General features: G+C 40.6%; 1 protein-coding gene across 2 annotated transcripts in view; it reads right to left on the reverse strand.

The window, feature by feature from the left end:
- The window catches only part of ATG5 (autophagy related 5), a 73,585-nt gene extending 58,425 nt beyond the window's left edge, over nucleotides 1-15,160 (reverse strand). The window contains exons 1-4 of one of the 2 annotated variants that reach the window (XM_059468227.1): nucleotides 15,099-15,160; nucleotides 14,213-14,367; nucleotides 8,705-8,832; nucleotides 2,162-2,240 (exon numbers count right to left, since the gene is read on the reverse strand). In XM_059468227.1, the coding sequence (XP_059324210.1) occupies nucleotides 2,162-2,240; nucleotides 8,705-8,832; nucleotides 14,213-14,320 (315 nt within the window). In that variant the 5' untranslated portion in view covers nucleotides 14,321-14,367; nucleotides 15,099-15,160. Of the gene's footprint in view, nucleotides 1-2,161; nucleotides 2,241-8,704; nucleotides 8,833-14,212; nucleotides 14,690-15,098 lie in introns of those variants that run through there. The other variant, XM_059468228.1, reaches the window with a different exon arrangement.
- Nucleotides 15,161-17,523: the final 2,363 nt, after the last annotated feature.

Below are 17,523 nucleotides of genomic sequence, written 5' to 3' on the forward strand. Positions count from 1 at the left end.
TAAACAGGCCTCAGAGTAAGGTGAGATGGTTTTAACAGGAAGGGGTAGAATTTCCCTCCTTCCTCTAAAGCCACACCTGGATAACAACAGCAACTTGAGCTACAGCCTCTCATGATTCTCAGATCCCAGTATGCTGTTCAGCCTCATCCTTCTGCAACTATTTAATGCAACTGTTTTATACCTTTACAAGATACAATGCATGTAATTTTATTGCATACCAGAAGTACAAATTAACAAACTGATTCTTCAATGCAAAAACTCACTCTGTTTATGATTTGGTCTGCATACATAATACAGGAGGACAATTACAAACACATATCAACTTGAAAACTTCTGCTGAACACAAATAAGCCTTTTCCATGTTTTTAACTTCAAACAAGGAAACCTGATAGCGGGAGTCTGACTTATTAAAAACAAGTTAAAAAACACATTTTACAGATGTTCGAGATATCTGTTGTTGACTGCATGCATTGGTAGAAGAAAGGAGACAGCCACAACAACAAAAGTTAAACCCCATAAAAGCTAACACTGTTTAATTAAGCCAAAAAAGAATTACGACTCTTTGAAGAATAACTACACAGAAATGAAAAGAACACTCTACTCAAAAATCCCACACCTAAACTATTCAGCTGTAAGGAACTGTAACACATGAAAACCTCTTCAATATTTTGACATACTTTGATATCTTTCAGTTGTGTTTTGACTTAAGGATTCAGAGGGATTTTATTTAAATAAACTTTCAGATTACATCAAAATAGGAAAAGAGACGATACAGGTGCTAACTCCACTGTATTATATTACTAAATTACATCAACCTTTAAAATAATACTACCTTAGCAGTTAATTATTTCTGCTGATATTTAATGTACACCTTTCAGAAAAACTAAAAGTAGCTGATCTTTTGGCAAGCAGCAACATAGACAATAAAGCCAAATTTATGCTGCTGATTAAAAAGCACTGTGGTGCTGCAACTTCTCAAGATGCCTCTACTTTGTGATGGCAACATCCCCACATTGCCACTGTTAATATCCCAGAGCTCTTAGAACATAACAATTAAACCATGGTTTATGAAACTAGACGCCCTACATTTTCATTAGGACATTCTGGAAGTTTCCTCATCCCAGCTCTCTGACATTTATCAGACAAGTGTAGCAATTACAGTGGTTTCAAAAACATCCCCAACTTCAGATCTATTAAGTCAGTCATTTTAGAAGTTTCAACATGTAGAAATACATATCATAAGAATGTATGCTTTCAGTGTACACTTCCAAAAAGAATCAGATTACTGTTGGAAAAAGTTTTTCTAACACACCTTTGAGAATTGTTTCAATGAAAACATTCAACACAAGTGCTTCCCCAATACATTTTTCATTTCACTCAAATCCCTCCAGCACTAAAGTCAAGCCTATTAATGTAGTGTTGTCCTTCAGATCAGTTTTCCTATTGCACAGTTTCTTTTACAATGGAGAAATTAACATTTCAAAGTTAAATATTATGATTTCTAGTTGTGCTTTTGACTTCAAAACATCCTTGGAATTATTGTCTCAATGCATTTCAGAGTATGCAAGAATCCTGCACCAAAGCTAACCTTGTTCAAGTTCCATTCTGAGCAAAGATCAATAGTGCTGTTAAGCCATAGCTAATGGGTTTACAATGCATAATCAAAATAATGTCTCTCCTGTGACTAAGCAGTCACAAGACCAAATTCATTTCACTCAGTTCTCCAAAAGGGACCAACATTAGGTACTACAGTACTCCCTGACTTCAAAGATTTCTACAGCATCTCACATCCATGCTCATATATGCCTAAAAGGAGCAGCACTTCTCAATCTTCCCAATCTTCAGTGAACTCAAACCAATTAAATTTAAAACATTATAGACAGTTCTTCTATTATAAGCCTCATAACTTAAAAACAATTTTGTATTTTGAGATTATAATAGAATAATTTTCTACAGAAAGTGCAGTAAAAGCAAACACAGTCTCATGAAAAATAGCTGCAGATTTACAGAAACCATTAAACGCTTCCTGAACAATGGACAGTCTCCCTTTCAAATCACATCATTCACATGTGTTATAAAATAGTTATGAAAGCTTTTCCCAGCTTCCAAATGTCATGAAATCTCACGTTCGCTCATTCTTAAGAAATCTCTATCAATTTACCTTGAAATGCACTGTGATGCTCCAAGGAAGGGCGGTATTTGATGCATGGAGATCAAAGAGTAAACCAATTGGGTAATGCCTGAAAATGACAAGATATTCATTTAATATAGAAGCCGTGCATTTAATTCTATGTATCACCAGTATCAACATACCTGCATTTACACACACACACACAAAATAGCTGTTTGACTCCCACTCTATAGCTTAGAAAAGTTATACAGGCAAGTTTAGATGACTGACAGGCAGAATTAAGTCTGGAATGTACGTGTTCAATATCTAAACCAGTGGTTTCCAAGCTGTGCCCACAAAACACTGCTACTTTTGCAACAGCCTTAAGTGGCCTACAGCTGCTTTGTGGAACCTTCCAAAACAGAACTTCTGGTTAAAAAGCCTCAGACCAGGAAAAGCACACAGGCTTTCAGATGCTAGAGTGTCTGGGGTTCATACCACACTGACCCTTAATATCCTTTCCTTCTTCCATATGTCTGATATAGCAATGCAGAGAATAAGGAGAAGAGTGAAAAAATTACATATCTATAAAAGGCCTGAAAGATGAGAGATCAAGATCAACTCTGTATCTTTGCTATCAAATGAAGAAGGATGAAAAGGAAGGAAAAAAATTAATTGGAGTTTTGTATTTCAGTGGCATTCTAGATTAAAGGAGTTACACAAAAAAGGTTGCTTCTGACAAATATTCCCTTTTGTCTCACAGCTTTCTCTCCTTTAAATTTGTTAGAATATACAGCTCCCAGCCATATATGGAATGTATATCACACACACAAAACCTCCACAGGCACTGTAAAAAAACATTTTTCAGTCTTCTCACACACAGATATTGGCAAGATTTTTGATAATTTTTTTTTTTTTTTTTACATTCAATGTACCAAGACCCATTCTCTTATCTTTCAAAAATCATAACCCAAACAGCCTTACTTGCTTTTCATCCTACAAAAAGAGAAACACACACTGAACTGTAAAGTCAGTAGTTTCACTGAACTAATAGGACTGATCTCAGGTCGCAGACCCAAGCACGTACACAAGTTTTGGAAGTCCTGAGAGTACTAACCAAGAGCGTTGCTTTAACAGCACCTGTGCCAAGCCACTTTCCAGATCGGTGAAACTCTCACACAACAGTGCTTTAGCACCCTCTACGGGTGAGCCACCCATAAACTAAGACAAATTCACTACAACAGCAAAATAAAACACAAAATACTGCTACAATTCCTGAGCTTACCTGAGAATAAAAAGGATGCATATCCAGATTTATCCTGATTCACTGCCAATGCTCAAGTTTTTACCATGAAGATTTTTCGTCTACTAACTGCCAATCATGTCCTAAACACTAAACAAGGATTCAGCAAGAGTTCCATGAAAGAGTGGTTTTCCAGGTGAGTTAAGTAACAAAAATCAGATTTGATAATTAGATGAACACAAATTTTCAGCATGAACAATGACTTCTAGTTACTTTCAACTTATAAAAAAACCAGATAAGTAAGAAAAAGAAAACCACAACAAAAAACCCATACAAAAGCTCCTGTATCAGGTCTTGTCCTACATCTGTATTTTCTAATCAGTTAAGATTACACAATAAAGTTCATGAAAACAAATTTCTTCAGTAAAAGTAAAGCACAGAGTAAAATTTCAGTAAAATCTCAGTAAAATCTCAGTGCTTTGCAGAGTAAATAGATGCTTGATTAAATGATGCTTTGACCTTTTGTCTTCTGCTAATTTATGAACAGGAAGGGTCTAGCATGTCTTCTGCTAATGTATGAACAGGAAGGGTCAAGCACCCATCCAGTTGGTACTGGAGAGCCACCTTTACAATTACCAGGGCTAGAACACAACCCACACAAAAGGGACAAAAACTCCACTGAAAGCCATGTGCAAGTGCTCATGGAACAGCATGGAAACCAGCTGCAGGTGTCATCCCCCAGCATCTGCTGAAGGAACTACTCCAGCACAGTGGCATCACTCAGGGAGGGCTCCTGAGAAAGGCTGCAGCTCTCCAGGTTTCAAGCTGCCAGGAGAGCCTGGGACCTCTCCTGAGGGTTGGAGCAAGCAGAGGAAATGTCCTTGCCTAGAGGAGGTGCACATCAGTGAGGAGCTATGTCATCAAGCTAAGGAGCTGCAGGAAGTCAGGGGGCTGCACAGCATCAGGGAAGACAGAGATTAATGGCATCTTCACAAAGATCTCACAGAGATGAGAATCTGGAGAGAAAAAGTGTCAGCAGTCATTGAAGTGGTCAGTGGGGACTCACAGGGAGTCTGGGAGTACCAGACTTGTGTGAACTCTGGTGATGAGGAATCCATGCAGTGCCAGTAGCACAGAGTGCAGCTGCACAGGGAGCTGCAGGTTGAGCTCTGGGTGATGGGAACCCCAGGCAAGAGGCCAAAGCTGGTGCTGACCCTTTGCACAGGAAAGAGCACAGGGACCTGTGGCCCCACCAGGTGACTGAACACTCAGGGACACAGCAGGAGCCAATGGCACAGAGGAAAAACCCCACACTATCACACACACACTGTGAGGGTACAAAAGCCCAGGGGTTCCTTGGTTTGGGGTCCCTGCTCAGGGACACCAGCCCAAGCTATTATTCTGTTGTTACACCATGATTTAGCTCTTTTAAGGATCCAGATGCCTGAGGCTCTGCTGTGAGACACCAAGGGTTGAGCAGGAAAGGAAACCTTGTCAGGCTGTGTGGGTGTGCAGGGAGCCAAGCGAGGCACCCATCGCTCCCTGGAGCCACCTCTGCAAAGGGGCCTGTCCCAGCTCAGGGGGTCCAAGAGTGTGACTGACTGCCAGAGCAGCTCCCAGATGGACAGACAGAAAAGTTTCCTTAACCTCTGGCCAAGAGAGGGCAAGCCTTCTGCAACCACTGGCAGTGCTTCAGTGTCAGACAAGAGGCTGGAAGTTCTGAGGAAGCATCAGAGCTGTCTGAACAGCACATCCATCCACAGCCAGAGGAAGCAGACATAGCACTATGAGACTCCATCCTACAGGAGAGAGAGCCCCATCTTGAGCCAACTTCACTTGTTAACCTGCAGAGGTTTGCTGCTTGGTAAAAAGTTGCAGATTGGCAAAGTTGTCCTCTGCTTGGATTATTAGTCCTTGCTGTTTACCCACAGGGTACAATGGGCACAAATTTTAAGTGCTGCAACAGAATCTCAGAGTATCAAAAGTGACTCAACAAGTTCTAGGGGCAAGGAGGCATCTCCACAATTTTGTCATTAAAGGAGACAAGTTCAGAGAGATGTCTGCAGGTCAGGAGCTGGTTATGCAGCTGGTGCAACAAGGACTTGGCTTTTACAGACATAGGATACTCTCTGGGGATAATGGACTGCTAGGGAGAGATGGAATCCACCTAAGTCAGACAGAAGTATCTTTGCCTTAAGGTTGCCCAGCCTGGTGAGAGCTTTAGACCACAAACAACAGAAGTGTAAATAACAACCCACAGATAAATAGAAATTAATGGTCATGGATGGATAGCAAGTGGTGAAAGGTGATAGCTGCAAGAGAGATGTCAAAGTGATAAAAGAAGAGAGGACAGAGCCCACCACAAGTATCTACAGAAGTGCACATAGCTTGGGAAACAAGCAGGAAAAACTAGAGTTGCACATGCTGTGACATTACTGGGAGAGTGTTGGGCTACCTGAGGTACAGTGGGACAGCTTGCACAACTAGAATACTGCTGTGGAAGGACAGACATAAGCTGCTTAGTAAAGGCAGGCAGGGCAGATGAGGACAGAGGGTTGTCTTCCATGTCAGGGAGTAGCTTAGATGTATGGAACTGAATAAGACAGACAACAGGTTGGTTGAGTTCTTGTGGTTCAGGAACAGAGGAGGCACTAGTAAGGGCAACAGATCATGCAATCTAGGTGTGAAAATCGATAAAGTTTTCTTTAAACAATTTAGTAAGTGTCTACATCACAGATCCTGGCTCCTGTTAATCTCTCACATCTTCTGGAAAAGCAACACATCTTGACAAGTAGTCAAGATTTCTTGACACAGACGCTGGATAAACCAGAGATAACCCAAAGCGAAACCTGTTAATTATCTGTTAAGACAAAAGAGTTGTGATAACCAGTGGCAGCTTTAGCTGCAGTGACCATGAAATGTCAGAGTTAAAAGTCCTGGAGAAAGGACAGTACGCCAAATACAGACTTATGACTTAACTTTTCATTTCCTCCTGGTGCCCCTACACAGTTCAGGCTCAGCCCTATCAGATGCATTACTGGACAACACCTTCAGTCCTTCACCTGCAGGCAGAGCACTGAACCTATGCTGTACTTAGAGAAATGCAGGTGCAGAAGGAACATTCCTCCTGTTGCAAGAAGTCAAACTTCCAGCTCTTCCAAATTCTAGGAGACTGTTTTCTAATCCAGTAATCACAGTCTCTGACTCCACCTCCTTCACTGTGGTTGCAGGTTTAATCTCCTGTAGCTGCAGGAGGGTCTAAGGTTTCATCCATTTCCTTCTGTAGTCTTTAATGCTGCACAGTCTGACAATCTCTTCCTGAAACACCTTACCTTGGTGACAGAGACCCTCCCCCACCTCCTGCAGGTAAAGAATCCATCTTCCCCTGTCCCAACACCCTCAGCAGGACAAAGAACCCAGACCCATGTAACTCCAGGCCTGGAGGGCTTCCTTCTCCTCTAAGAACTTGACCCAAGCACTGCAGAACCTGAAGTAGAAATTATGTTTCAGACTTCCTCCAAAATCTCACTGGAAAATGGAAGAGCTGCATCTGAACAGATATAGACTCCATCCCAACTAGGTATGAAACTGCAGACTAGAAGCAATAAGACCTCACAGTGCAAAGTAAATAATTAGAATAAACAATACTATTAACAAGTTTTATTTGATTCTGAATGCACAAGTTATAGCTTAAAAGACTAAACATTAATGCCTCCTATTCTTTCTCTACCAATTACTAGTTCAATCTAATTCTCGGTTCCTGGTGTTTGGTAATCCCATAAAGAGCTGAAGCTTCTTCTGGAGAAGACCCATTCTCCTAAAATACTGGTTTACAAATAGCACTTTCCTTAGAAAAGCAGTTCCACTGAAATCAGTGGAGCTGTCCCTGGCAGAATAGGCTTTGTTTTTCTGCAAGATGAAGATGAGAGCCTTAATTAGCAGATCATCATTACACTATTTAGTTTCTTAGAATTACCAGCTACATCTTCAGTCTATACCTATATTGTACAGTTTTGGTTTTTTTTATTCTACTTCAAATATCATGGTATTTGAAAACTTACAGAAAATATGGATCTATTTGTGGTTGAAGTACAAAGCCTCTCTCTCCTTTCTTGTTACAACTTCAGTGAAAACAAGTTTTCTTCCAATATTTACCTGGGATTATGAACACACTGGGATAAATGTGGTACCTTGCTGTTTATTTAGGTAGTATCCATGACTCACATTACTGTGGCACATAAGACACCATTTCTTGTTAAATCCCACATAATTTATTTAGATGTCTAAAGATGGTTTTGCCAGCCAGTTAAAATAAAAGCTTAAAGAGATTGTTTTTATGGGTTTCTCTTTACATATTGTCAAGGTTTACATTAGGTTGGTCTCAAAGAAACAAAAGACTATAAAAGATCTACTGCCTCACCAAATCTACAGGCACTCCATGATGTGATGCTAATCACAGGACAATCCAGGTCCAGTAAAATTTTAAAAATCACTAGTTTGATTTCCTATGATGAAACAAGAAATAAAAAGAGATAAAAATCTCTTAATAATTCCAAATACTAAATACCTTCTAGATGGCTGATGCTGTCTATATAAAACTAGGAAACACTGCAACTCTCAAAATGCTTTCTTTAAAACTCCTTAACAGCAAAAGAAGTAGAAAACCTGATGAAAAGTATTTATGAAAATTAATTAAATGAAACAATATCAGTCCAAGTCCCTAACCTCTCACCAAAAAAACCCAACAAACTAAAAACCCAAAAAAGATAATTTTAATAGACTATAGGACAAAATAAAAACAGAATCAACAGCAATTAGTTCAGTAAACTTGAACTAATTGAATTCAACAAACCCTTGTAGATCAATATTAGATGTTTACAGCGCAAGCACGTATCACACCAGTGAACAGTGAAGGCTACTCATGTTTTATTACCAAGATGCATATAAGCTGTTTGCATTCAGACTCCAAAATTATTACTTCCTATCTGTGTTATTAGACATCTTTAGAAAGGTGAAATATGTTAAAGGAAGATTTATTTGGTAATTCTACAGCAAGCAATGGTAAAGCCTAACCCACAAGCATTCTGAATTATGGTAACAATGAGAACAAAACCAGTAAGGGCAGCACAACACCTCTGTCTGATGCATACAATAAAAATTCAAGGGGAATAATAAAAAATATGTTCAACATTAAACCTTTTGTTTTTCCCCAAAAACATGCATTTCTTACCCTCCTCCTCTATTGTTATCTTTGAAGCCCAAGGGAGTGATTACTTTAGGAAAACTACTGACACTGTGCTAAACCTGGGAACTCTCTACATGATAAAGTGCATAAAGTTCAATAAACTCACCATTTCAGTGGTGTACCTTCGTATTCAAACCATATTTCACTAACTTCCTCCTGTCTCATAACTTTCTGAAAGTGCTTCTTCACTTTGTCTGTTACCAGTGTCAAGTAGCTTATCCTTGGCAAAAGCAACTGAAAAAAAATTATAGAAGGTTTAAGTGTAAATAAAATACACTAAACTAGTAAAAATCTGTAACAAGTATGCATTTTCATAACCAAAATTCAGTTAGCATTCTTTTCTTCCCCTTTTTAAGGTGAAACAGTTTACTTTTTAATGGTCAATGGAAGGCTATAAAATGATGTACACAGAAGATGCAGAATAGTAGTATCCAATATGTTAACACCAAAAAAAGTAAAAAATTAAGTTCTTGATTCTTTCAGTGGGGTGGGGGCAGAACAGTGGACTTCAATTTCTGATTTTCTGTATTTAAATAATGAAGTTTTAAACCTTTTTATATGAACACATAAAAAGAGATTATAACTTCTAATTGAAAAGAATGAGAATGTGCATTAGCTATTATTCAAAATGAAAATTCCTACACAAGGAAAAATAAAATAAAGCCAATGAAAACTAGATATTAAGGGCTTGGTTTCCAAGTGTTTTGTACTTCCAATAGCTGTCAATTTCCATTTTCTTTGCACTGGGTTTGCCATTTCAACCTATTAGTCAAGACTGCTATTCTTCTACTATTTAACCTTCACCCAGGAACTAAAATCAGAAAGAAAACTGTAAATATTTTATTAGTTGAAACAAGCTTCATCATATACTATCTTCTTGTCTCAAGTGTATACTACCCAAATCAGAATGTTGTGCTATTTTTATTTGCAACATCTTCCCTATCATCTCTTTTTTTAAAGCCTTATGCCCAGGAGTGGTTAAGCACTCAGTACCAATCACTGAATTGACTGATGACTGTGTGGCACATGGACTAGAGATAAATCAATCCCTAAGAATTAACAAACAATGCTTTTCAGTAACCTTCCTATAAAATATCAATTCGCTTTAGACCAAACATTTTAAATTAATAGTATCCATCCTGTAAAGTTCTGCTTCATAATTATTAATAAAATAGATGGGCCTAAGGTATATATAGATTATAGTTTGCATGTTTAGAGAAACATTTCTTTTCCAGTGTTCCTCATAATCAGTGCTGCTTCTGAAAGTATTTTCTTTATAGTATATGAATAATGCCAGGCCTCAGTGAATGCCTGTGGTACAGACATCCTAAATCATGTAAGGATATATTCTGCCTGACAAAAAACTTGGTTGCTGCTGTAACATTCTTCCAGAATTTCTCCAATAACTAGACCACACTTTGATATATAAATCAGATAATAATTTGGCCCTGATAATACAATTTGTAAATACCCAATTCATAAAGAAGTATAGAGAGTACATCAAGTATCTGGAAGAACAGATTCGTCTTTTTGATAATGCTGCATTAGGTTACATCTGTGACACAGGTAAATTTCACAATTTTATAAAATTACATAAGGCCAAGTCTCACCCCTGTCACAGTGATCGTGTCAGTTAACACTCCATTTTTCATGTACCATATGGTTCTCTTTTTCCAACTGCTGCTTTTATTATCATCATCACATTATTTCTACCATGTTTCATAGGAGCAATGCAATCAAAACACAGCCTTCATTTTTAAAAGGCAAACAAACTCAATAAATTCAACGAAGTTATGTACACATTCAAGTAAGAATTGTTTGTACTTTAATGACAGAAGCTTATCCTTTATTTACCTAATTCCACATATCTTCACTGATTGCTCTTGAGACAATACAGTCCAGGCTATACCAATCAATCCCACATATTTTTGGTAATAATTTCATATAATTTCTGCATGATATGTACAGTTAAATTAATGCTGGTGTACTTTGAGAAGACTTACTAGGACTCTTACAAAAGACAATTTTCAGCATGTTGCATGTAGTACAGCCATGCTGGAATTGATAAATATATTAAAGCATTATTTATTGCAACAGTGTTTCACATAACCCTTCAGATTGCATAATTTCCTCCATAAAATACTCTGCTTCAGTTTATATTGTGAAAGAACAACCCAGTTTTACTTCAACAAAATTAGAGAACACAGACAATAACCAAACAGCTTTCAACTGAATTTAACAGAACTTGGCCATCACTCCCAAAAGGCTTCAACAAAAACTGTACAAGTGTACAAAACCCAACAGTTAATCAGATTAACAGGAATTACCTGCTTTTCAGAGATGCTGAGCATTTGTAGAGCCTACTGAACTCTTTGTTTGGTCTCCCCCCATTCTTTTATCGTGATATAGTTATCCCCTTCCCTTGATATAGTTACGCCCCTATAGGATAAATGAAAGGATCCAATTCTACCACTTTTCTAGCTTTAATTTATCTAGCTTTTATTAATCTTAGAGATTTACCAGTACACTAAATCTGTTAAGAGATCTTTAAGAGCAGTTTAAACACATTTTCACCTTTTTAAACACATTTTCACCTTCTTACCCCTTTTAATATCCGTTCTCCACCCACTGAAAGATACCAGATCATGGGTTCCCTTCATTAAATTAAGAAAAGTAAATCTCCAAATTCATCACTAAGCAGAATAAATCCCAACAGCCATTCCTAAATGTTATGCCCAAAAACTACACAAATCTCAACACCTTCCTTTTGAATAGTATGTATTGCTACAGTATTTAATCACAATAACCAGGAATGTTTTCTTATTAACCAGGAGGTTAAATAAATAACAAAGAACTCCTAATGCCTAAGTAAATGCCTGCAATACAATTTTGTGGAAAGAGTGCCTCTCCAGGTATATCCACAGGTTTTTTTGCACAGCATGCAGTATTTTTACATACAAAGCACTAAAATAGAAAAATTATAGATTTAACAAGAACTGGACTGGTCTGATCACTAAAATGTCAAGGGAGATGAAACAAAACATCCTATCTTGAAATGGCTTCATGTTGCTCTCTCCTACAGATATCTTAACAGAATAATACTTTTGACACCAAGCAAGCTAAAGAGTGGTCCTGTTAAAGACTAGTCACTGGGGCAGAGCATCATTCTAAAACTGTATCCTGCTGTAATTTTGTTCTTTATACATCTGGCAAGTCTCCGCCAATGAGTCTCTGCTTCCTGTATACTTCTTTCATCCTTTTCTTTCTAACTGTTGCTTGCAGCAACAGGCAAACATCATATAATTTTAAAATGAAATGCATAACGATTTTAGGATGAGAGAAAAATAAGATAAATCAGCAACCAAAGTAGATCAAGCAAATTGTTCCTAAATGTGCTGCCACTCAAAACATAACCATCTGTCTGAAACACTCCAAAGAAAATTGATGTATCCATTCCAGCATAACTGCAGAAACCTACCCTACATGACTACATTAAGACACAGGACAATGTTTAATGGAGTTGCCCAGTCTTTATGTCCCCACTCTTTCCAAAAGACAGACAAGTTAATTTTAAATTACTTGTCCTACCCCTGTGCAGTGCCAGAAGGTGATACACACAATTCCAACTGCTGTGCTGCACTAACCCATCTGACAGACAGGGCTCTCCTGTCACACCACTCACAAAAACCAAAATCCATCCCACAGACTCAGAGTTGTTTTTCTAACTCCTCACCCCCCAAGTCTATGTCATCCTTCATCTTCATAAAGCAAATTCCTCAGAGCAGAATCCTTTATCCTCTCTCAGCTTAATGATGCCAGTGTTCCCTTCCCATGCAGTCTTTCCATTCATGAAAGGCAGTCTGGAATAAAGAAGTTGTATCAATACTAACAAGAGGAGCCATGTAAAGCTGAAGAGCTGATGTCAAAGGCTGGAAATGTTAACTACCTGTGCTTTTCTACTTTACCCACAATTTTACTTTGATTTAGCTCAAGTTTGCTCCCATACACCAAATGTCCATTAGCAACTGAAGTCCATCTCCTCCTTACACTTCACATGAATATAATTCAACCCATGGGCTGACTGCTCTGTGATACCAACCTGGGCACAGAAGTGGGAAGGATGAAGACTTATTTCAAACACACTCCCAATCTGAACAAAAACATTAATGCAAACACACTCTGAAACTATCAGAACTATACCATGACTTAAAACCCTGATTGCTATTCTGCCTGATACTATTATAAATCCTTGGTCCCTCATAAGACACAAAGCTGTATTATCAGCCCTAACATGAACTGAAAAATTAAGAAGCTAAAATTTTAGAACTGTCATCCTGAGTAACCACATTTTGCAGAAAGAAAAAATTAAGCATTGAGAATTTTGTGCACACTTTAAATGGAGTAAATAAAAGAAATGCTATGACCTTAAAACCATTTCCTTGACTTAGAAAGCTGGCCACACCACAAGGATAACATGGTTTCATGCTTTCCAAGCCAATGTTAAACAGATCAAGGCTCTAAGGCTCTAAACTTAAACCCGTAACTTTCAAGTAGCTCTTACACAAAGTGTGCAAACATATTTTAACTCATATGTATAATTTAAAGTCTCAGACTTTTAGGTTAGATGTATTTGGCAATAGGTCAATAACTATGAAGTGCAGTGCTTATCTTTCAGCAGTGATGAAACTAAAATATACAAAGATGAGCACTATTACTGCTGAACAAAAAGCACCAATCGTTTATTAGGTTTCAAAACAACACATGCGAATGAGAAACTGATGACCCAAAGATGTTACTGAACACAGAAAAAAGAGATCCATCCAGTGTGGAATGGGATATGATAAGGCTTAAGAATTTCAGAATCCCATAAAAATTAAAAGTTCAATATTTCCCTCCCATATACTCGTTACATTTCAAATTTGCATTTCACTAAATCAGCTAACATTCTTTCTCAATTACATGTCTATTAGGTGCTGAAAGAATGAAAACTGATGAGAACACTATAAATAAATACATCATTATAGAAGACATTTCCATGTTATAACTCAAATACATCCATCATCCCTTTTTTATATTCAGCCAGCAATCCTCTTCAGGCAGTGTTCTCTATAGCCATTACAGTTGCTTTTCTTATTTCTTTAAAGTCCAGCAGTCTGGACTTTAAAGCAAAAAAAATGAGCAGAGGCCATCGACAGAGCCAGTGTTTGTTAGCAGTTTGTGTTACACAGGTGACCAACCTTAAACATTGAGATTTCATAAGTCTGACAATTATTTCTGCATTAATAGAAGTTCTCTCCCTTTAACTGCTCATTATCCAAGAACATACAAACTCACATCCAGCCTCCTCCTTTACTTAGTCACTCACTGACTTCTTAAGAATTTTTTCAATGATCTTAATGACCTGTGATAAGTTTCTCTCACTAGTGACACAACTTGCTGTGAAGAAAGATGAAGTCACACAGCATGGCTATATGTTTACTTTCAGGAGCTTCTAGGAATAAGAAGAAAAGAAGTGGGTTTTTTTCACAATATGTAGTAGTACACATGAAGAGAATGAAGGAAACAAACATAACCATGGCCTTGGACTATTTGTGACTATCTTTGTCGTACTCACATAGTAGGGGTCAGCTTCCCTTTCAGTTATCTCATCCTGATACAGAGTGAAGCAGGTCGGTATTCGCCCAAACCACACATCTCGAAGTACATCTTTGTCATCTGTCATTCTTCCAAGGGACAGTGAAGCACATGTAGATCAATTTCTTTCTTCAGCTACAAATGTAACCCATTCCCCCCACAGAGAAAACAAGTCAAGACGACTGCAAATAAAACACATCTTGCTAAAGGTTCTCCCATAACTACGTTCCTGCAGGCTGACCAACGCTGTCACAGAGGCATTAAATGCATCGCTTGGCACAAAGAACGGGATGAATTAAGTTCCCAGCTACAAACGCCTGGTGGATAAGGAGTGAAACATAAATGAGCATTTCCTAAAGCTGCATCACGCCCCAGCCGCAGAGCCAAAGGTCCCTTCCCGGAACCCCGCGAGGCCGCGGTGCGGGGGCAGAGCCCGGGGCCGCGCACGGACACCGAAACGAGCCGGGCTCTCCGCCGGGGGCGGCACCGGCCCGAGGGTCACCGAGGCCGCAGGACGGGCCCCAGCATCGCCGAGCGCCGCGCTGCGACCCGGCGCCCTCCGCAGCCCGGACAGGCCCCGCGGGGTCTGTCTGTCTGTCTATCTGTCTGTCTGTCTGTCGGTCCGTCTGTCGACCTCCCTCCCTCTCTCCCTCCCTGCCGGCAGCCGGCCGAGGTGAATCAGCGGCGCTCCCGCCCCACGGGGCCGGACCAGGCAGCGCCGCGGCGGCCGCGCCAGGCGCGCTGTCCCGGGCAGCGGCCGGGCCTGGAGCGGCCCCGGGCGAGCGGGCAGCCGTGCCGTGCCGTGCCGTGCCGTGCCGTGCCGTGCCGTGCCGTGCCGTGCCGTGCGGGCCGGGCCGGGCCGTTACCTCAGTCGCGACCGGCGACACCGCCCGCCCGCGCGCGGGGCAGGAACTGAGCGGCGGCCGCGCCCCCGCCGCCGCCACGCCCCCGCGCACGCGCCGCCCGCCGCGGGGCTTCCGCCCGGCCCGCGCGCCCGCCCCCGCCGGCGCCGGAAGCAGGAAGCGGCGGGGCGGGGCCAGGGGCGGGGCCGGGACGTGGGGGAGGGCTGGAGCCGGGAGCCGCTCCCGGAGCCGCTCCCAGAGCCGCTTCCCAGCCGCTCCCGGAGCCGGTATCGCAGCCGTTCCGAGAGCGCTGTTGGTGCGGCAGCGCTGGCGGCGGAGAGCCGCAGAGCCGCAGGGCCGCAGCCGTACCGGACCCGGCCATGGGCCCCCTTCTGAGGCATCGGCGGGGCCGCTCAGCCGCTGGACCGCGCGTTGGAGGATTTTGAGCGCTTAATCTCTGTTTTCTCTTACCCGATTGTTCTTTTTCTGCTTCCCCAAGGAAGTAATCATAGCACCGAGGCTCACGGAGTTCAAGGAGCGCTTGGACAATGCTGTCAGGCACATGGTGGGACTTTATGGGGTCTCTGTGCAGGACCAGGAGTTGGGACTCGATGGGTCCCTTCAAAACCAGAATATTCTGTGACTTTTACTGTGGTAGAATTTTACCCACCGTGGTGGATGGAGCCAGTCTAGAGGAGGCCACAAATTTGCTAAGAGGACTGGAGCCCCTCCCCTACAAAGACAAGCTGAGAAAGGTGGGGCTGGAGAAGAGAAGGTTCTGTGGAGAGCTCACGGCAACCTTGCAGAATCTGAAAGGGCGACAGGGAAACCAGAAAGGCACTCTGGGTCAGGAACTGTGGCGACAGGACAAGGAGGAATGGGGACGAACTGAAAGATGGGGTGACGCTGTTGAGTCAGGGATGGAATGAGTGACTCTAGTCATCAGAAGGTGAAATAGAATCGGTTTCTTAGGAAGAAGTTGTGACTTTTATAGTCTGATTTGATAAGCTGATACTTGATTGATCTTAAAGTGAAAATTTCTCATACTATTGGTGAACTATGAATAGCACACTTTGGAGAATTATATCTATAAACAATGGTTACAGAAAGAAAGTTAATAATTGTTTGAATTCTTTCTTCTAAGCTTCTGACAGCTTTTACACAGCTTCCTAGGATTTTCTTGGGAGAACTATGCTTCTCTCTGTTTAGAGGATATGTGATTCCACAATGGGAAATTTATTTAAGGTATTAGGAAGAAATCTCTTACTGTGAGGGTAGTGAGGCACTAGAGTAGGTTGCTCAGGGAGGCTGTGGGTGTCCCAGCCTGGCAGTGTTCAATGCCAGGTTGGATAAGGCTTTGATCAGCCTTGTCCAGTGGGAGGTGTCCTTGCCCATGGCAGGGCAGATTTGGATTAGATAATATTTAAAATCCCTTCCAGTCCTTCATATTCTACACTTCAGTGATTTTATACCATGGTCACACGAGGAGTACCTGTTGCCACCAGTGGCACCTCTTGCCTACCAAAGCATCCTTCTGGATTGGTTTTTATCAGCTCAGTAGGTGCAAGTCCACAGTGAATTCCACCTGTGCACTTCAAAGAACATCTGCCACAATTCTGTCACTCTGCAAATCCCCATCTCAACGTCCTACAGCTGCAGGAGTGCAGGGGAAGATCAACACTGGTGGCGGGGAACATCATAACTCCCAAGGAAGATGTGTATCCTGTTGTGCTACACACTAGCAGTTGTCAAGGCTGGGTTGTTCCGTGGTGTGAAAAACGCCAATCACTTGTTTTTAAAATTTTTTAAAAGTTTAATAGTAATTAAATGATTATAAAAATAGTAATACAATTAGAATAATAATAATTTGGACAATTTGAATTAGGACAATATGAGACAACAAATACAAAGAGTTATGGATGTCCGGGTACCTTTTTCTGGGCAGCACGAGCCCAAAAGAGGACACACATTAACAAAGGATTAACCCTTAATAAGGCTGTTGCATATTCATACACTTCATACATGATGCATAAATTCCATTCAAATACAGGATTCTCTCTGGTCATCGTCAATTTCTTCCTCCAAATCCTAACAGCACCTTCTAGGTGGGAAGAAGTTAATTTCTTCTGATAAGAGGGCAATAAATTCTTTTTCTCTGAAAGATTTAAGTGTCCTGTGGCTGCTGTCTGCGAGTCCTTTCTTTAAAAAAAGTATCTCACATAGCATCGTTTCTATTTTAACAAGTTTTATAACCTAAAACTATATTTAACACAGTACTTAAGAGAATTAATACAGCATTACTTTCTAACACAACACATATAATATTCATTTTAATATTTGCGAAAAGCCAGTCATAAAATACATGCATTTATACCACTTGCTGTTGGCACAGTGTTCAACAGCAGCGAGCGAACATCTCAGAGCGGGTATCTGCTGAGAGCTGGTACAG

The sequence above is a fragment of the Ammospiza nelsoni genome, chromosome 3 (assembly GCF_027579445.1).
Source record: "Ammospiza nelsoni isolate bAmmNel1 chromosome 3, bAmmNel1.pri, whole genome shotgun sequence".
Classification (NCBI taxonomy): domain Eukaryota; kingdom Metazoa; phylum Chordata; class Aves; order Passeriformes; family Passerellidae; genus Ammospiza; species Ammospiza nelsoni.